The 19,673-nt window shown below is 47.0% G+C and overlaps 7 protein-coding genes across 10 annotated transcripts in view; 1 reads left to right on the top strand and 6 right to left on the bottom strand.

Moving 5' to 3' along the window:
* Positions 1-363: 363 nt before the first annotated feature.
* On the bottom strand, positions 364-861 carry FVEG_17035 (hypothetical protein; the record flags this gene model as incomplete). Its single annotated transcript, XM_018906276.1, has 1 exon — positions 364-861. The coding sequence occupies one exon, from the start codon at positions 859-861 to the stop codon at positions 364-366; it is 498 nt and encodes a 165-aa protein (XP_018759088.1).
* A 2,278-nt stretch (positions 862-3,139) lies between these two features.
* FVEG_11484 (hypothetical protein) lies at positions 3,140-3,232 on the bottom strand (the record flags this gene model as incomplete). Its single annotated transcript, XM_018900760.1, has 1 exon — positions 3,140-3,232. One exon carries the CDS (start codon positions 3,230-3,232, stop codon positions 3,140-3,142), a length of 93 nt encoding a protein of 30 aa, XP_018759087.1.
* Positions 3,233-7,540: 4,308 nt separating this feature from the next.
* Positions 7,541-15,290, top strand: FVEG_11483 (hypothetical protein). Of its 3 annotated transcripts, XM_018900758.1 has the most exons (5): positions 7,541-8,651; positions 8,775-8,784; positions 8,840-8,926; positions 8,978-13,558; positions 13,606-15,290. In XM_018900758.1, the coding sequence occupies exons 1-4, from the start codon at positions 8,085-8,087 to the stop codon at positions 10,471-10,473; spliced, it is 2,160 nt and encodes a 719-aa protein (XP_018759083.1). In that variant the 5' UTR covers positions 7,541-8,084; the 3' UTR covers positions 10,474-13,558; positions 13,606-15,290. The 3 variants fall into 3 exon arrangements, with proteins under 3 accessions (XP_018759083.1, XP_018759082.1, XP_018759084.1); XM_018900757.1 differs by having other exon boundaries at positions 8,978-15,290; XM_018900759.1 differs by having other exon boundaries at positions 8,775-8,926; positions 8,978-15,290.
* FVEG_11482 (hypothetical protein) lies at positions 11,642-12,852 on the bottom strand (the record flags this gene model as incomplete). The annotated part of the gene is made up of 2 exons (XM_018900756.1): positions 11,642-12,683; positions 12,776-12,852. 2 exons carry the CDS (start codon positions 12,850-12,852, stop codon positions 11,642-11,644), a joined length of 1,119 nt encoding a protein of 372 aa, XP_018759086.1.
* On the bottom strand, positions 14,165-14,584 carry FVEG_11481 (hypothetical protein; the record flags this gene model as incomplete). The annotated part of the gene is made up of 1 exon (XM_018900755.1): positions 14,165-14,584. One exon carries the CDS (start codon positions 14,582-14,584, stop codon positions 14,165-14,167), a length of 420 nt encoding a protein of 139 aa, XP_018759085.1.
* An 18-nt stretch (positions 15,291-15,308) lies between the features above and the next one.
* FVEG_11480 (hypothetical protein) lies at positions 15,309-18,300 on the bottom strand. 2 transcript variants are annotated; one of them, XM_018900754.1, is made up of 6 exons: positions 17,684-18,300; positions 17,460-17,631; positions 16,711-17,402; positions 16,366-16,655; positions 16,214-16,311; positions 15,309-16,164 (listed from the first exon to the last, which is right to left on the bottom strand). In XM_018900754.1, the coding sequence occupies exons 2-6, from the start codon at positions 17,627-17,629 to the stop codon at positions 15,948-15,950; spliced, it is 1,467 nt and encodes a 488-aa protein (XP_018759081.1). In that variant the 5' UTR covers positions 17,630-17,631; positions 17,684-18,300; the 3' UTR covers positions 15,309-15,947. The 2 variants fall into 2 exon arrangements, with proteins under 2 accessions (XP_018759081.1, XP_018759080.1); XM_018900753.1 differs by having other exon boundaries at positions 17,460-18,300.
* Positions 18,301-18,964: 664 nt separating this feature from the next.
* FVEG_11479 (hypothetical protein) overlaps positions 18,965-19,673 on the bottom strand; it is a gene marked incomplete at both ends in the record, with an annotated part of 1,651 nt that continues 942 nt past the window's right edge. Inside the window, one exon of the mRNA XM_018900752.1 lies at positions 18,965-19,616. Coding sequence (XP_018759079.1) covers positions 18,965-19,616 — 652 coding nt within the window. The remainder of the gene's footprint in view (positions 19,617-19,673) is intronic.

Below are 19,673 nucleotides of genomic sequence, written 5' to 3'. Positions count from 1 at the left end.
AGGACCCCAGGATCGAAAAGGCAAGGACAAGCAGAGTTGAGGACACGCACGCTTGTGCAGCCACACCAGGGGACGACGCTCGCTTCATCACGGCATAACAGACATGGCAAGGGAGGCTTCTGAGAGCATGGCCAATCAGTCTGTTGATCCAGGCTACGGGTTGCCGAATCTTGATAGTCTAGCTTGATGATCGTCCCGTGACGACGCACGAGACTGCGATAGTCCGCGATAGTACGGATAGCAGGGGCTTGAATCGACTGGCACGTAGCGAATCACCTGCAGTCCGCAACTGTCAGGTTGAGATGCTGCTTGAGATTGAGCCAGTCGATTGGCTTGGCTAGCTTGGGTCGACAATTTTGTTATTCACGAGATTGCATGTGCTGTGCTGTATTGTGCTGGTGACCAAGTGCCGAGCGAGTCAAGAAGCCGAATTCCGGGAGGCACAGTAAGCATGCCAAGTGTTTGATATGTCTTGAATGAGAGCCATTGAATCGTGAGGGAGTCGATCTTGGCCAATATCTGTATTATCAAACGTAAATAATCAGACCAGAAATCTTTGCGATGATGTAGTTGAGTGGGATAGCGCTGCGCTGCCGATGGTAGGGTGGTATTTTCCCATTGCAGCCCACGTTGCCCATCTTGATTATGGTGTCGTCTTGTGATGAAGACTAAAGGCCATCCACACAGAGTAGAGGGTCGACACACCGCTCCCCACGATCCCCCACTTGACTGGCATCCGCCCGTCACCTCACCCACAGCCCACAGCCCACAGCCCACAGTCCAGTCAGTCACCCCCCAGCAGGTGAGTGAGTCTGGGGTACGGGTATTGTATGGGAAGGACACCAGCAAGATACATAGCATACACTCGTATCTACGCAAGTCCAAAAGCCTAGATCTCGGTTTTCGGCTAACCCCCGAGGCACCACGTTTCTGACTCTCCCTTGGATTTTCTTTTAGTTAGCCAATGTCGTATTGTTATGCTTTTGACTCATGGGGCAATGACAGCATGCTCCGGAAGGAAGCTTCATGCTTGACCAAGAAGGGTAGATGAAACAAATAACCTCATTCAGTAGAAGCTGTACTGTAATGTACACTACAGTAGTGGTGTAATTCAACTGCGTTGGGCCGGCCTCTGAAGCCACAGTTCGAGAAGACGTCTAAACGCCTGACCCATCAGAGCTTTGTCGGTTTCTAATTGAATTGGACTATTTGCTCCGGTCGCAATCAGTAGGGCTGGACGAAAGGAAGCGGCGTCCAAGTCTGCTAACTTAAGGCTCGGCCATACTTAGACATGTGCTTTCCAATATGAAGCAGACACATTCCAGAATCTCGCCTCCTGAATACTAGTCATGGAGTATCATGGACTCTCCACACCAAAAGCTTTGCAATATCAGACCAAGCAGACCAAACAGACCAAGCGCGAGCGAGCCCCAGCCCAGCCCACCTCAGGGATGTAAATTGTGGTCGGCGCATTGAAAATCATAGTCCGTGCATGGCCTGATCTTGTCTGTCGTGTTAATCCCGAACAACGTTTCTGTTGGTCTGGAGTACAGCATTCAGCCTGACCCCAGTTTTTACTTGTTTAAAATGCAGATAGAGTCAGAAGGCTGGCTGGCTGGCTGGCTGGCTTACACCCATGCCTGCCCGCCTGAAGAAACAACCGGTGACACCCAATACTGAGGAATAGGCAAAAGGTTTCTACCCATCGTATCATGAATCGTCAAATCTTCCTCACATGGCCAGCACCGGAGGCCCTCCGAGTTCATAGCTCTCACTGAAGCCATGCTTAGAGTTGCAAAGCCATATTTTCCACAACCACATTCTTCACACCTGTGTTCGGTCTAGTAATGGCCCAGTTCACCGCATATCTGGACTTCGATTCGTGAAGATCTATGCCGGCCCGATAACGGGAGATCTGCTAACGACTAGGTGATCTGAACCTCCTTCTAGGGATTCTATTCGCACGGGCACAGTACAGGGCAGTCTCCATGTTGGCTTAAATCCGTGACAAAAAGCGTGCCAAAATGGCACAGACCACTTGGTCTGGTCCAGTGGACTTCAAGCGCCAAACGCAATGTGTCAGTTGATGATGGCTGCGCTTTTGGTGGAGTAATTTAGAGGGCGAGCATAATCTTACGCTCAGGCAGACCCCCTCCAGCTCCAGATGTTCTAGTCAGCTTGACCCGCGCGCTTACTGACAAGCTGAGCTCCTTGGTCCTGGAAATAAAACTACCCCCAATCCAGCTCAGGTGGTGGTCTGTTCGCGAGGCCAAGGAGTTTGAAAGTCGCTGGTCTTTGGGTATTTCAGGTGGCCAATGTGGGATCGCCAGGGTCCTCTCACGATGGATTCGCCTAGGTCGGCAGATACTGCACGACAGTACAGTAGTACTAGCAGTGCCTGGGCTACGCTAAGCAAGACACAACACAACTTCATGTATGTCAAAGCTGCAGGTGCTCACGCTCCACCATGAAGAAGAAACATTTCCGGCCTGGCCACAATTGTCGGCAAAGATGCCTAGGAATCTTCATTGAGAGTGATATTCTATCCGGGGTGACTAGCTGTACAGAGCACATCAAGCTGCAAAGGTCGGGAAGTCATTGGCCGACTGTGACGAGCCAAATATTAATAGTCCCTTATTTTAGAACCAACAACTGGTATCGGCGATGACGTCTTTAATCTTCCAGATGCGCATGTTCTCCTGACTCCTACCGATATGGTTGGTTCCAATCATCTGCCCAACCTTCAGCCTAGGGAAAAGACGGGTCTCCATCAACGGACCGCGCGTGGGCCGGCGCACCGTCGAACTCAATTGTCGGGCAATATTGAATTGCAACTGGTTCACATACCAGGAGCAGGGGCGGTGTGAGATGCAGCTGAGAAGCGGAATGCTCGGTTCGAAGCGATAGACTATTCATAGATGCTGCTGAATGCTGAAATGGAGTTGACCTCTTGAAGTTCAATTGCACATCCAATGAGAGGTAGATCTATTATAATATAAAACAGCTTGAGGTATCTCGAAGTACTGCCGTGTGGCCAGTCATAACTTTCATAGGAGTTTTTAGCTCCAGAAGAGCTAAACCTGAAGAGGAATGACGACGGCATCCTTGGCCTCAAGGTCGTTGGATATTGCTCTATCAGCTAACTGCCAACATCAGTATGTGACTTCAAGAGAACATCAGCCTGATTAATGGGGAGACCGAGGGCGAACACCAATGTGGAATGCTTGGCCATCTCCTACATAGTTAGTACATAGTATCAGCTTGGTGGAATCAGCTGAGACATGTTGTGAGGAGTGATTAAAATTAGCGATGAAATCGTTGTGGCTTTGGAGTCTTGCCAAATGGTAGATGAGCACTGACCAGGTTACTGCTTTAGGGAATCCGGATGATGCTGACTACCCAATCTGAGATGCTCTTTGAATAAAGAGCAGACCAATTTATGTGCGTTTCGAGAGACAGAGGTTCCGGATTTCGAATGGTAAAGACCAATCCTGATATCTTCTGTCGAAGTAAAGCTTCGGATGTGCAATCAACTTCACTAGCCAAAGACTGAATAGTTGTATAGTGAAAAAGAGTTTGTGATGCCGCATTTCTGTAAAGCAACGACAGGCGAAATATCTAACCACAACACCACTTCCACGGTTCGTATGTATGGACAGACTGGGCGAGGATATGTTCATGAGCTCCATGTCAACATGAGAACCAGAATTTGCGCTCTTGGTTGTGTCCCCCGCAATGTGAGCAGAAAAAGCAAACATAAACAATGAACATGGTGGTGGTATGAGTGGTAGATGGGCCCAATAGAGTTCAAATTTTCTGGCTCTCATCGCCTGGCAGTCGACAATCATGGAAACTGCGTCCTATTCGGGGTTGAATCTTGCGAGCTGACGTGGGGGTAGACCGGCGGGCCGGCATCTTAGCGAAGTTGTCTGGTTGTCAAAGCCTCGAGTCCCTCGAGCCCGGGGTCCTGAATCGCTTTGGAGAGTCGAATACGTATCGTGATCAACCAACGAGTGGGCCGTCCGCGATGACCGAGTTAGGATAACTCGTCAAAATGGCAGACAAATTTAGTCGTAATGATCGACCAACCTAGACAGGCATTGTCTCAGAGGGAAAGTATGCCTTGATCACCTGAGGGTCCGTGAGTAGGCGGTTGGCTGCGGAGGATGCGAGCTGGTCTTACCCCTACCCGTTCGGCTACAGGGCACGTACCATGTTGGAGTCAATTGTTGAAGAAGAAGAGGGTTGAGTTGGTATTGAAGCCAGAGTTTCCTCGTGGCTAGGGGACTACTGGTGAATTCATGTCCAGGGAGGCTGTGAACTGCTTCGACTTTTCGAATAAGCCGAGAAATCAACGCAACTTGCCTTGTCTAGAGCTCCAGAACTCCAACAGTTGTGGACTGACCTGGGCCGTCGATTTCCAGTCCCCAGAAGCAATGCACATATGCGCTAGCAATACATTGCAGTAGTGCGATGCAGATGGAAGAGGTTACAAGGTAATAGCGACATGGGAATACCATGTCAGTCAGCTTGGTGTCGATGGAAAAGGGGTGATTGAGGTTTATCAGGTGCGGACATGCCATTCAAAGTAGTGCCTCCGCCAGGCAGAAAAGGACAGCAGTGGTTGATGCTAGTGATAAACGGACGAGTTAGAAGTGGCCGCTATGGATGTTTTCTGCATATTCTGCAGGAGGGAGAATGATGATGCAGCGCATAGCGGGCTGACGGTCTAGATCTCTCCAGCCAACATGAGGCTTTCTGTTGGAAAAGCCACCAAAGAGAGACAGGTATGACCCTGGTTGGCGTAGAAGAAACATAGGGAATTTGATAAAAAGCCTAGAGTTTGATTGAGTAGAAAAGATCCAGTAGGTTGGTACGGATACTAAGGAAAATCAGTCGGGGCCGGATGTCAGTTGGGCTGGAAGGACGGAGTAGTGTACCTGCCTAGGCCGGGCCTACTTGATCAGATTATGTGCACCTTCTGTCATCGGGCTTGGTAGAGGAAAGTGCCTTCTCAGATGGGCAGTAAAAGCTGATCTGCATCGTGACTGACCTCTTTGAGGAAACAAATTTGAGACAGATGCCGATATAATGCAGAAGCACCTTTCCTATTCAATTCATCTGCTGTCAACACCATCGTCTTTAACCAACCGACTCGCATTTTCCGTCACCACAACCTCTTTGTTGAGAATCCTACAGTACCTTGCCCGCTGACGGAAATCTCTTCACTTGATGCCCAAAGTCGATCGTGGTGCACCGCCGAATAGTCTTGCAATCCCAATTGGGGCCTCAGCGGTCAACACAGCCTGTCTGGGCTGATTCAAGCGAACTACACCATTACCATGATCATTATTCAGCACAGCATCGGTTGGTTGCGCGATAAAGTGTGAAAAAGCACTAGCAAAAAATACCACTTCACGGGAATTTACAAACACAGGGGACTTGAAGTGATATCATGCTACAGCAGCGTTGCAACGTCGCCCGTTGCAGACTTGGATTTTCTCTACTCCAAAGTTGGTTGATGCTCTGTCGTGTGACTTTCAGAGACAGATCAACGTTGTCGAACCATATAGACGCTACTCCACTTGTCGCATACAATACGGGCATAGACACGTCTCGTTATCATTGATTGGCCTCTGAAATTGAGAAGAGATATCAAGCTCATCCAGATGTCTGCTGGATCGAGGCCCTTCCTCGTAATTCTAGGCACATCATGTTCTACCTCGCCATCATCTTGCTCCCGTATCCCAGGCATTTGCTAACATTTATAGCACGACATTGTATGCACCACCTTAACCAAACCTGAGTCCTGAGCAGTCCAGACGGGAAATGTCCCACTTAGGCTGGGCTGCTTTGCCTGGTTTGTATCCTGAAGTATCTCTGGCAGGGTCCTGAAGACGCTAAATCTATGGAGGGTGGATATCTAAATACGCCATGTCCATATTCCCTCCAAGACTTTGGTGGAGAAATCCGCCAAGTCTAAGAGTATCCTTTACGTCTCATTCATCATGGTCATCCTAAGCTAAAATTATGCTCTAACAGTCTATAAATACCCTACCCTATAGTAACTTAATTAATTTAATAGTAATAACTTTATTTATTTATAATATTTTTAATTTAAATCTAATAATAATATAATATATATTATTTTAATTACTAGACTTTCCTCTTTAATATTTTATATATTAACCCCTTGCCTAAATATAAGCATTAAGTTAGCAAGGGAGTAAGTTAATTAGCTTATTAATCTGCTTTAGTATAATAGCTATTTATACTAATTTAATATATTTAATTAATTTTACTTAATTAATTTTATTACTTTTAAGGAGCTTTATTTAAGGGAATATCTTATAAATATTTAGCTTTAATTACTTTTAAATATACTTAATTAAGTTAAAATCTAGACTATAAGTAGGCTAGTTAATCCAGGATATCTTATATTTTAATAGCTAATTAGTTATTAATTTTAAAATATAAATATAAGCGTTATTTTATTAAAATAGTAAAACCTAATCTAAATAGAAAATAAACCTTCTAATAATACCTTTTAATAGCTTTATAATATATATTCTCTTCTTTTAATAGTTTAATTATAGATTATAATAATAATATTAGATTTACTGCCTCTTTAAATTACTTCTTAAATTATAATAAATAATTAAGACTTCCTATAAACTATAATATTAATTAATTCTTTTATAAACTTCTTATAAGGCTTTTAAAAGACCTAGCTTTATTTATAATTAAGTTATAATTAAACTATAGACTTATTATTAAAAATTATTTAAAAGTATTATTAGATTAATAATCTCTTTTTAAGGAGTATTTATATATAAACTTTAAACTAATATACCTTTAGTAATTCTTTAATATTTTCCTTTTAAGCTTAATATTAAAAAAGCTATTAATAAATAGTTTTTATAAATAGTAAAATTCTTTATATAGCTTTTTATTTATAACTATAATAGTATTTAATAACTTAATATAAAGTTATTTATAAGATTTTACTACTTAAAAAGTTAACTAGCTTTTTATATATAATCCTATAATTATATTTTAATAAGATTAGTATATATTAAATTTACTAAACTAAGAGTTTTCTAGGATATTTAAAATAACTCTTTTTATTTAAAGTTTAATAAGTTTTCTGGTATTAAAAGATCTTAAAGATTATAGCTAGTAAATATCTAGCCTTAATTATAATATCTTAATATAACCTCCTACTTTTTATAGCTTAAATAATAAAAGCTTTTACTATTTTATTAAATTTATAATTCTTTTAGCACTTTATATATATAATAAATAAAATTCTAGCCTTCTATAATATATTTTATTAAAGTTATAGATATTTAAAGAAAATAGATAAGCTCACTTTTATAGTAGTGGATTACTTATTAGCAGGGCAGCGTTTATAGACTTTTAGAGCATAATTTTACTAAACTAGCCGACCAAGCCCCCAGCAGCTGGCCCTGGCATGACAGGGTCTGTAGGAGACCATCGATGGCATCGTCGAGCGGCCTGAAAAGATCCCTGGCGGGACCGAACGGCACATGGGTGTTGAAGGTTATGTACCAAGTGTACCAAAACCCCTGTGGGCTCTCTCACCTTGACCATGAGGCCAACCTCATTGCTAGGCTATGATAACTGTGGGGAGATGGAGTCGACAGACTGCAGAAGGGTTCCAGTGCTGAATCTCAAAACTCCTCCATACCTTGACTCCCAAATAACACCTCTCCACCCACATACTGTAGCCCCTCCATTCTCCTCACCTTTCCCTCCCTTTCATCTTGCGATTTCCAACCGTCGCCTGTTCTGGGCAACTAAGGAGCTTCGATCAACCGTTGGTGTGTTGGCGTCGATAGCTAGTCCAGTCTAACGTCCACCGCCACCACCCTCTAGTCTCCACAGCTTCATGCTGAGTCGTCACGTCCAGCTTCCATAGTAGACTGCTGTGCCTATACATACCGTACCACACTCGATCGGACTGCCTGGTTGTCTATCTAAGTCCTTACCGCCGGCTCTGGGACAGTCGGCACAAAACATCTTTCTCCCAGCTCCTGTCCGAGGCATGTTCATCCTCTTAGATGGCTATCAAGAATTCATTTGCATTTTCGCAATCTGAACAAAACCTGGCGTGGTGCGACAACCATAGCATATCTCTCGAAAGCCGAAACAACATGATGCCACCTTCACCTTTACCAATGGACTCTTTGTGGATGTCTTCAGCAGCAACAGCAAATCAACTACAGCCCGGCCAAATTTCACCGTTGAGCGCAGGATTGGACAACTCTTCTGCCCCTACGATGGTACATTCAGCCTCCTCATCCTGTGCCGATTCTTGGAGCACGGACTATGTCGACCGAGACGATGTTGAAATGGACAATAATTGGGAGCAAGGCTCGGACGATATTCTTACCATTCCGAAGCTGGAGCCGGTCGAAGATGATCTTAACATGGACGATCTAAAAGCCGCCCCCCTGGCGCCAACTTCAGTGGACTCCGCCAAGATAGATCCGAAACCGAAAAGACCACGAGGAAGGCCAAGGAAACACCCACTGACCACGGCAGTGAGCGCAAGTAAAGTGACCAAGGGTCGATCAAAGACTGGTTGCATCACTTGCCGAAAGCGCAAGAAGAAATGTGATGAAGCGGTAAGTGATTTCATGAAGGCGTTGGACCTGTTACAGAACAAGGGGGTATCATCCAGTGCCCTCCCTGCCATGTCCGGTGCTTTTTAATTCTTGAACTGTGGACAGAAGGCTAATATAACATAGAAACCTCGATGTACGGCCCGAATCATTCACCTGAGATATGTGAGATTCTAATCATTTGTTTCTAGGCATGAATTGCGAGAAGAACGCTGTGGTATGCGAGGGCTACCACGAAAAACAGATATGGAAGAGCGGTAAGGAAAAGGCAGAAGAGGGTACGTTTCCTTTGATAAAATACCGACACATCCTTCTAATTATCGCTCTAGAGCGTTTACGCCAGGAGGCCCTTCCAATTATTACTATGCAACCAATCTTTCATGGTGTCGAGACTGTCGAAGATAAGGTCTTTTGGAAACATTATATTACCCATCTGAGCAATGTCTTAACAGTTGAAGGAGAGGCCAGAAATGCCTTCAAAGACATCATCCTTCACCTCGCCAATGAACACCAAGGCCTCATGCACTCTATTCTGGCAGTCAGCAGCAAGCATATCGACTGGGATACACCGTATGGTGCCAAGTTATTGGCCGACCATCCTCAGTCCAATCGGGAGGCGCTGCAACAGCGCGCCGATTATCACCACGACGAGTCCATGAAGCGACTATACGAGGATATGGGGCGCCCATTGGACAAGGACGATCCTGAGTACAAGACTATTCTCTCTGCGAGATATGGACAAATGCTCTGCTTGCTCCTCCAGACAAGAGCCGATGGAAACCCTCGAGGTGAACATCGAGTGCACCTCCAAGCTTACCAGACCCTGATTCAACACTCACCCCCTGAGGACCCGGCTTTATATACTTTCATAACTGAGTTCTTCCAGTATCATATCTTTGCCGATGACTTGTTCTGGCACCCTGAGAACATGACAGCTAGACTGTCGTCTGAAGATTGGGAGCCTGTAGCACCGATACAGCCTCCCCGTTTAATAGGTGTTGGGGATGGCCTCTTCCAGTATCTATCTCAGATCACGACTATTCGAAACACAATCCGAGCCAACATTTCTGCTGGTGTTGACCCAGTGGTGGACTACACCAGCTTGTATCAGGCTGCTGAGATTGACGCGGCCATTCGCGAGTGGACACCAAACTGGCCATGGGGCGACAGCCGTGACCGAGTCGGACTGCTCTACAAGCAGATGATGTGGGTGTATCTTTTCCGGACGATCTACCCACCTTCAGTCTCCTCAATGCGCCGTTCGACGTTCAGCACCTTGCCCATCTCGGCCTCAACTACTGTCGCTCCTCCTCCACCACCACCCAGACGAGCTTCAATGATGGCCACAGTATCAAGGGGTAACGGTGTTACTGGGGCTACTGATGTTCACATGGCCAGTAGCTGTCCAACATCTCGCAACCCTTCGAGGACAAATTCCATGCACGAACAAGACTCGTCAACATACCAAGAGAGGGCATCCTCACCCCCACCTTCCAGAAGGCCAGCGTATCACGACCGGCGCATTACGCTCGCCGTTGAAGAGTCTCTCACTATTTTGGAGTCATTCAAGCCTTCTGATCCCTCCCAGACTCTGCTACTTATTCCCTGTCTAGTTATTGGCACTGCCTGCTTTGAGCCAGCCCAGCAGGAACGCATACGCACTGCAGTAAGATCTGTTCGCGGATATACAGGCCTACGGAACTGCGAACGTGTCATGGAACTTCTAGAAAAGGTTTGGGCATGCATGGACCAGGGCGACTGGGTGTCTGTATGGGACTGGCAAGGTGTTGCCCGACGAATGCGTCTTGATTTCTCATGCGCATGAACTTAGACGACAGCATGCAGATGGCAATTAGTCCTATTCAAATTTTCGTCACCATATATACCACAACACTGGAGTTGTCCAGGTCGTTACCACATGGTACAGCTTTTCATTTATGCGTATAATGTTTACAGAGCCAAGTTTATGACAGTATACCAGTCAGTTATTGTTGTTGCTTTTCTTTCTGTAGCTCCGAGGTCTCTGAGAATTCATTAGCGCCCGAAACGGCAGCTTGCGCATATATCTGAGACGGGAGCTGGAAGAGGATGAGGCCTGGTGTTTCAGCACCCAAGCCTAGATCATCATGTCGGTTCATCACCGAGTTATTACGACGCAAGGAATCATGGGCCTGGTGTTACTCACAGTTTGATTTCCTTTTCCCTCAAGTATGCCTTCAATGACTATTTCATTGGACACTTTGGATAGCATTTGTCAAGGACGAGGGTTGCGATTAGCCCGCCCCAAGACTAGGATCGCCTATTTGATGGGACGGGCGTTTATCTCGAGCCAGATGCACTTACAGAACGAGCGATGATTTCTGAGACAGAAAGTGTTTAAAGCCATGGCCGACGCCATTCTTTCTCGCTATCTTAGTTTCAGGATATCTGCCAAAAGAAGTGCACGGAGCATGATCACACAGTTTGAGGCGAATAGATAGCGGCATCATATCTAGAGACCAGGTACAACGGGCATGCTGATAATACAGCATGCTTTGGCTTTGACCACAATAACATGAAGCAACGTGCCAGGATCTAAACTGACCTCGGCAACGTTGGAAGACCATTCAACGTCCAATCAATCCCCGATTGCATCGTGACATATTCACAAAAGAAACAAAATACTCTGTACACAAGTACTAAAGTCAGTGGCTGAAATGGGACATGTTTGTACAGCATAAAAGGCCATTGTTGGAAACAGCCCTGAGCATTTTCAATATGGGAGGCCCCAAAACGAAATATTAACATGTAAACGAAACTGGCGGGACAGCGATGCGCGCGCATATAATCTAAAACATAGAAACTTCTTTCAAAGACAAGCGCAGCATGAGAAATATGACCATATCTCTCAAGCTCGTCGTGCCTGGTATCGTGCTTCAATCCAGCCGTCGAGTCATTACCACCCTTGCAGATGAAGGCTCGGCTGGGATTTCTCTTTTGATGTAATAACCGTTCTAATCATCACGCTTCTCGCCTTCAAAGTAGAACTTGCCCAAAGGCTCATCAACCCGCCCAGGCCCTACGAGACCCGAAGCAGGCGCCCTTGTCTCACCTCTGTCCAACCTCTGGACAATACGCTCTGCCGCCTCCTGAGCAGCAGCAGTTTGTGGTTGAGGCTGCGACGCAGAGACAGGGCCTCGGAAGGTTGTGTCAACAAAAGAGTCGTTCTCTGGCGCTTGGCTTGGATTCGGATCAATCGCGACACCGTCCATCATGCGAGCGTCCCGGCGCTCCTGTAGTGCAGACACACTTACAGGCGTGTCACCGCCCATATGAGTGTCACGCTCCCGCCGGGCGTCGCTCAGACCGGAATTGGTTCTTTCAAGACCCCAAGCTTGGGGTGCCGTTCGACGATGATAAATGGGCCCAGATACGGTACTACCAGCACCCTCGCCAAACCCAACAAGAGACGCAGAGCCGTCATCGCTCATGCGATCGTCATAACCAGCCACAGAACGGGCATTGGCACCATCGAGATCCTCGTCCATAGCGTCGGGATAGCCACCCATGCTTGCGACTGACTCGGCTTCACGGTAGTTGGTATCGGTGCTGAACATGTCTTCATCATGTTCGCCAGCAGTTGTGCGTGTATCATCGCCATCGCCAACATGGCTCTCAGTTGCGCTGGCCGTCCCGACAGTACTCATCTTGGTCACAGCGACAGGCTGGCCATTGCTATCGAAATATGCAGGTGTCAGGTGCTGTGTAGCAGGGTAGTTGGGTGGGAACCCAGTTGTAGAGGTTGGCGTGGTCTGAGGTGAGGGAGATGATGCACCTTGGGCGTTCGCTTGAGGAGGTGCCCGAAGGGTTGAAACTCGCTCGAGGCCAGCGAGTCGGGAGATTCGGTCGGCACGTTCAGCCTCAAGGCTTTGTGTGGAAGGGTTATGTTGGTGTCCACGACTGAGAGGACCCTGTGGGAAGTGGCCGCGATGACCATCTTTGATCGCAGTGGTAGATAGGGCGGAAAGCGAGGTAGTGGTGCTCGTAGGAGTGCCTCTGAGACGGGCAACGATGTCAGTGAACAAGTTTCAAGGGGCAGAGACATCATATCAAATGATGGGCAATGCTAGGAGCAAGGAAGAACACACGGCATCTCAGAGGGGGTCTCTGGTCTGGAGGTGGGAGGCGGGAGGTTGATGAAGGTCGGGGGCTGTGTCTGCGCCATGATGACAAAAGGCCGTTTCAGTAGTGAGAGGATGTCCGGTTGGAACGCAATGGGTATTGTGATTTCACAGGGGCTTCGAGTCGGATAGTCGTAGAAGTGGACGTGGATGCGATGATATGAGGCGACGTCAGGTATCGAGGATCTCGCCGTCAACGGCGCTCAGGAAGTTAGGAGCCTGTTGATAGCAGGCGGAGGATACGATGAAGTCTATCGCGTGGCACTATCTTCGGTGATGACTTGGTGCCGCTGGAATTTCGATGATTGTTGTAAGAAAGAAAGAGAAAAGGACGTGGGGAATTGGGAGTGGGAAAAAGTGTATTATCGCAAGTTCAGCTTCGTTTTGTTGGTTAGGTTGGGCAGGGCGAGAGGAATGAATGCAAGACATGCATTGCGACTTCCCACGTCCAGTTAAGTTAAGGAAGTTAGCACAGCTTAAGGCACGGTGCGCCATGAACCTACTGGAAGCCCCCTACAGAACAGGCACAACAGGCGCTGGAACGGTGCGATTGGAGAGCTGTACTCAGAGGAATGAGGGGGAGGGGTCAAGTGATTGGGCGGACAAAGGGTGGATTATGACGTCGATTGTGAATGCCGTGATTGGCCAGGGAGCATCGGTATCTTCGAATCGGGAATTATGAGATGCCAATGCCAAATCTCTGGCTCCAGGGCCCTCGATGATACCTAATAAAATTAATGAATACGGGCAGTAAGTACCACCTGGCGCTGAACAGATATTCGTGGCTTATTTCTCAGCCTATGAGGATATGTTTAATATGCTCGCCCTACAATCACGTTGATGCAGACAGGTCATGGCTAGGTATTGATTGCATCAGGCCATGCCCATGCCCCAGCTAACCAACGGTTGGCTCTAAAACGAATAAGGGACGGGGGGAGCTGAGGTTTCATTCCGGCGATAACAGATAAAAAAGAAGTCCAGAAAATGATCTTCTTATTTTGACCCAATTACTCATATCAACAGTATTACTCCAATGCAATGCTCTCCCAGATCCAAGTGCGGATCTAGACGGTTTTTCTCCCATATACTTCTCCATTCCTTTCGCAATCTCCCATCTCTTTTTTTTTTTTCCGAAACAAAATGAGGCTTATCTGAGCGCCACAAACATACGCGTCCATCTACCAAATTACAGGCCAGAGAAAAATCGTCAATCCTCGCTGCCATTGACATTCCGTATAGCGCCACAATCATGTGAAATAAAATGACCAAACCCGTTCAACCAGAAAACGCTTGCCGAGAAGAATCATTGCAGAATCTGAAATGTGCAATGATCTCTAAGGAGAATGGCAGGTACTCTTATAGAAGGGCCATTCCGAGAGATGTGATGCCGAGTACCAACGACAGAACAACAACACCAGGAGTCATGGGCGAAGGAGAACCAGCGTTGATATCAGGGACCGTGGTCTTGGGAGCAGGAGGGTCCCAGGTAATCGTAGGTCCATCAGCCGTGGTTTGAGAAGCAGCCGACTTCTCCTTTGTGGCAGACTTGGTATCGGACTTGTCGGTCTTTGATTCCTTCTTATCGTCCTTGCCCGTAGCAGTTGCAGAAGCCTCTTCTGTTGCGTCCGCTGTCTTGGAGTCGTCGGCAGTCGCGGAGGCCTTGTCGTCGGTAGCCTTGGCCTTTTCGACGGCAGTGGTAGACTCCTCGTCCTTGGCGGCGGCGATGACACCGGTGAGGAGGATGGCAATAGGGAGGACGTGCTTGGAGAAGCGCATGATGTCGGGATATCAAGTGTTGTATGATCTGAAGTGTTGAGTCGATCGATCAGCGGAGGAATAGGGGATACACCAAGACAACGATCGAATAGTAGAAGTGATAAGGATCCCAACTGTCAGAGAAGACAAGCGAGAGACTTTGGACTGAGTTGGTCAGTAACGAAAGTGAATAGCACCCAAGAAGGAATTAGTTAGAAGGTAAGGATGAAGAAAGAGAAGCGGAAGCAAGTGGAAATGGATAGGTATGGAGACATTCAGGAAGAAAACAGGGGAACATGGGAAGAGTTAAGCCTCAGTTTTTCGACGCTAGAGCATGACTTGGTAGCTTGGGCACCTAAATTTGGAAACAAGGGTCCGCTAGTGCCAATGGATGTCCACTGTGATCCTGGGGTACAGTACATTTGCATTGCATTACATTATTCCACTGAGGATGTCTTATTAGGGATTGAATGTCTCGGAGGATCGATCAATCATGAGTGGCGAGTCTGTTGGTATCTGGGCTGTTTATTTACTCTTGCCCGGTAACGTTACTAGAGCCTGAAGACATGCGCTGCTCAGTCTAGTCAGTCTGCCCTAGTATCAGCAATAGGGGAGTTGACTGATTACCTACCTATACAGGAGGTTGGGCAAACCAGCACCTAAACACGGGAGAGTACACGTCAAAGTTATCCAATACAATGATACTGAAAGTCCAAGACCAACAGCCTAGCAAATGTTCTTGAATGTCTTCAACTGTTGACAATATTCCAGGCGACATTATTCAGTACAGCCTAGAGCTCGTATTCGATATGCACGCATTGGCCCCATTATTACACGACACCACTTTGCTTGAAGGATGGATCATGGTAACCTAACCATTCAACAGCTGACGTACACAGCCCCAACAACGACACTTGACGTGTTGGCAGTCCCTTTAACCAAGGTACTTAGCTACCTAGGCAAAACATCCCGTGTACAGCTGAAGTGGTAAATGATAACACAACAACAAAAAGTGTGGTTCGACGATATATGATAAATGCCAAATGCAACTGACCAATAAATTGCTCCCCTAAATCATGTGAAGCTCCCCCAGCAACGATGGAACCATGCACCTCATCAAGCCACTAATAACGGATGTTAGCGCCATTTAGTTCCGGTACTTCTCCTTGGTGCTAGGTGTTAGTTACCCCCAGGTTCTACTCTGAACCATCAGTCATCTCTACCTCAAGGGCGTATTCCATGTTCAACCTGTGATTTCAGTCTACTGCCCTCAGTAATCAACGGCTGTTCTCATTATGTATATCCCTTCCATATAGTATACTCCCTTATCTTGATTTCGTCCCTCATAACCCCAAATTCTCATTATCTCCATCTCATGCCCCCTCTAAATGGTATATCTATAGCGTGGACTCTCATCTCCAAGCTCAGCCAACTCATCCTCTCCCATTCCTCGAAACTTGTCATCCATTAGACCTCCCTGTCGTCGTTCATTCTCTCGTCGGTACCACCACAACATAAAACCATAAATTACGGTGCCGAGAGCAACCATGCTGAGCGTTACAGCATGTCCGCGAATATATCGAGGCTTATCCGAAGCAGGACTTGTCAAGGTTAGCGGAACCCATAACATCAGTCAATATCAAGACGTACTAGATGAATGCAGACATGATGCCTGACGCATTACCCCAAGTCAACTGCATACCCGTACCAGTAGTACGCTTTCCGTAACGTGGCGAGTTTGTGGGCAACTAGACAACTAAGTCAGCTCACTACAATTTACCATCAAGGCTACATCAATTTACCCAAGCCAGTGGCAAGCCCACAACAACGTACAAACCCCCAGCTACCAGGAAGCAGCCAAAGTAATGAACGCCGGAAGACACATCAGCCAGCAGGATTGCATATCCAATAACGCTGATGACTCCAAAGATCACACAGAAAAGCCCACGCTGTTGAAGCTTATCTGAGAGAAATGCGGTGGACATGTACGCCGCTGCACCGAGGAAGTAGCATGGCACGGTGAGGAGTTGTGTCTCTGCAACCGTCCAGTCACCGAGATCCCTGATAATAGTCGGGAGGAAGGTTGAGAACCCTGCGGTTGTCAATCAGTGGACCGAGCGATAGGGCTGAGGGATATCGAAACTCACCATACAACATAGTGTCGACGCCAAACTGCGCAACACAAAACGCCCAAACCTTCCAGTCCTTAAAGGCGCACATCATGTCCTTCTTGCTGAATTCCCGACTGGAAGCCGTATTTCCGTACTCACGGGCGTGTCTAGAACGCATAAGCGCCCTTTCGTTCTGGTCGAGGAAGTATGCTGTCTCTGCATCGTTGGGCAAAGCGAAGTATGTAACCACACCAAGCAAGAAACTGGGAATTCCTTCAATGATCATGATCCATCGCCAACCGCTCATACCGTGGAGGCCATCCATATGTCCAATGCCATATGCTAACAAGCCACCTAGAGCTCCAGCGACTGCAGCGCTGACGAACAGATAACCCACGCGAAGAGCGAGTTCTCTCTTGGTGTAGAAGAAAGTGAGATACACCGTCAAGCCAGGGAACAGGCCTGCTTCAACGGCACCAAGGAGCAAACGGCAAGCGATCAAAGCACCGTATGAGTTGACGAGGCCGGTGAGGGTGGCGATGATTCCCCATGCAGCAGCGATGAAGGCGATCCATCGACGAGGCGTGAAGAGCTTAAGGACAAGGTTGGATGGAACCTCGAAGAGCAAGTATGTGACGAATAGAATGGACACAGCAACTTGGAACTGGTTCGACGAGAGGTTCAGATCCTCTTCGAGTCCGTAAAGTCGGGCATTGCCAATGTTGACTCTGTTCGTTTTGAGTTAGTCATAGGGACTTGGTGAGTGAGTGAGTTGTGTAACTTACCTGTCTAGGAAACTGAAGAGGTAAAGCACCATTACAAGGGGAATGATGTAGAAGTCCAGCTTCGCAACAAGTCTCTTCTCATCAATAACTGAGTTGGAGTCAGACTCATCGCTCAGACTGTGACGCCTGGGCGTACTATCTTGGCCGTCTTTCGAAGCCATACTAATCATCTCTGGAGGAGTCATGAGTAAGAGTCTTTGGTGAGGATTTTCAAGACAACTCACAATCCAACAAAAGTCGTCCCAGTCTCTCTACTTTATAGCAAGAAACAAGAATCCCTGCTCGATACAACCAAACGAAGGAAGCAGATATCCAAAGATGATAGCGAGAATGGGGGAAAATACCTCCCACTCACGACAATCTTTTAATTGAAAGATTAGGCGTGTTCTTGGCAGTTCTTGGCGCATGAGAACTTGTAAAGTGGAGGATAAAGCAAAAGATAGACGGAATGGAAGAAGAAATAGAAAAAGGCAAAAGGACCACAAGAAGAATATAGTACGACACTATTCAGAATTTTTTTCGTAATAGCTCCGCTTTCAGAACAAGATCAGGTCAGGTCATCCGAAACTTCTCCGGTTGTACAAGAGTGAATTGAGCCGAGTAGTCGCTTGTTAATTCCCTCGTAATGTAGTAATAATATTATAGAATAAAAAGATGGGATGTGCCTTAAGGTGTTTCGATAACCAACAGGAAGAGTGGGTTCGACCTTTTTTGTTCTAGAACTTGTGGCGACTTGAGCCAATGAGGTCGTGATGAAAAGAGCGAGAGAGAAATAGAGTTTAGAGTAAAGTTAATGATGATGAATTAAGCTTGATGATCGAATTCCTCGTTGTAATCTCGTTGCTTGGTTGAAGTATTTGTCTCCCTGTCAAGCACATGTCTTATTCTAGATGCACGACATCAAGTGGCGTCACCGATAACGGACATTATCTGCTGACTGAGTCAATCTATCGAACGGATAAATTCATTAGAGTTGAGTTTCTTGAAGCTTAATTTATCAGCGGGAATAATATTACGTTAAGAACGATACCGAATACGTTACAACGTTGGACCTTAAACAAACAACAAACACATAAAAGCAAAATAGTCTCACACCTCAACTACACAGAGACTGGTTGACTTTGAGATATATATGACCAAGATACTTAACATAGATCCCAGACTGTCAGACTTTAATTCTTTTTTATTGCATCAACATATCTAATCCACCTCCACACCTCAAATCATCCACGACTCTCTTGAACCCAAAATGGTAGCAATGGAAGATATACAAGTCATGCAATGGGAGACATCATCTCCCGCTCTTGTTCGCTTTACCGATGTGTGATCTCGTCATACGCAAGGAAAAAAAAAAGTAAGGGTTTACAATATGTACAGTATCTGACATTAATTATTTCCCCTCCCTCTAGCTACAAGGGGGAGTCTCATCGAATCTTGAAGTTTTCCTCATCCATCCATTCCCATTACCAGTGACCACTGTACTGGCCAACTGGCAACCTCATCGTTTACCTGTAGGGCTGCGCGGGCATCTCGTAAACGTTCTCAGGGGGTGCTGTTCCACGAGCGCTTGAAACCTGGTTGCCATCGATCTCAGCAGCATCATTTTGATGCCACTTGGTGGCAGCGCTGTCACTGGCCAGCTCAGCTGTGTTGGCAGGGCTGTACATCTCAGCAGCGTTGTGGTTGGGAGAGCCGCCCGCAGGGTGTGCGTAGTTGTTCTCGGGAGTGGTAGCTGAATAGGCCTGGTCGCTACCAGCAGTGCGGGAGTAGTTGGTCTCGGGGCTAACGGGCATGTAGCTGCGGCCGAACTGCTGGGGCTTGGCGAAACCGGCGCGTCCATCGCCAAGAGCAGTACCACGGTAGCCCTCAGACTTGGTGGTGTTGCGGCTGGGAGCCAGAGTAGAGGCGGCGGCGGTTGTCTGGGACATGTGGGGGCTGGTACCAGCGGCAGCACCTCCACCACCACCACGGCCACCAACAGGAACCTCGGAGGCGCCAAAGACATCGTCGTACTCGGCCTTGTTCTTAGCATTGCGGCGCTTGCGAAGACAGAACCAGATGAGACCAGCAATGACGGCAAGGCCAGCAACACCAACACCAGCACCAATTCCAGCCTTGGCACCTGTAGAGAGGCCTCCATCACTGCTGTTGCTGCTGCTGTTATTATCAGAGCTGGCACCGCCAGTACCGGAAGGACCATACTCTCCAGAAGGA

This window comes from Fusarium verticillioides, chromosome 7 (assembly GCF_000149555.1).
Source record: "Fusarium verticillioides 7600 chromosome 7, whole genome shotgun sequence".
In the NCBI taxonomy this organism is placed as follows: Eukaryota; Fungi; Ascomycota; class Sordariomycetes; order Hypocreales; family Nectriaceae; genus Fusarium; species Fusarium verticillioides.
Note: the sequence above shows the minus strand (reverse complement) of the source record. Positions and strands in the feature narration are given on the sequence as shown.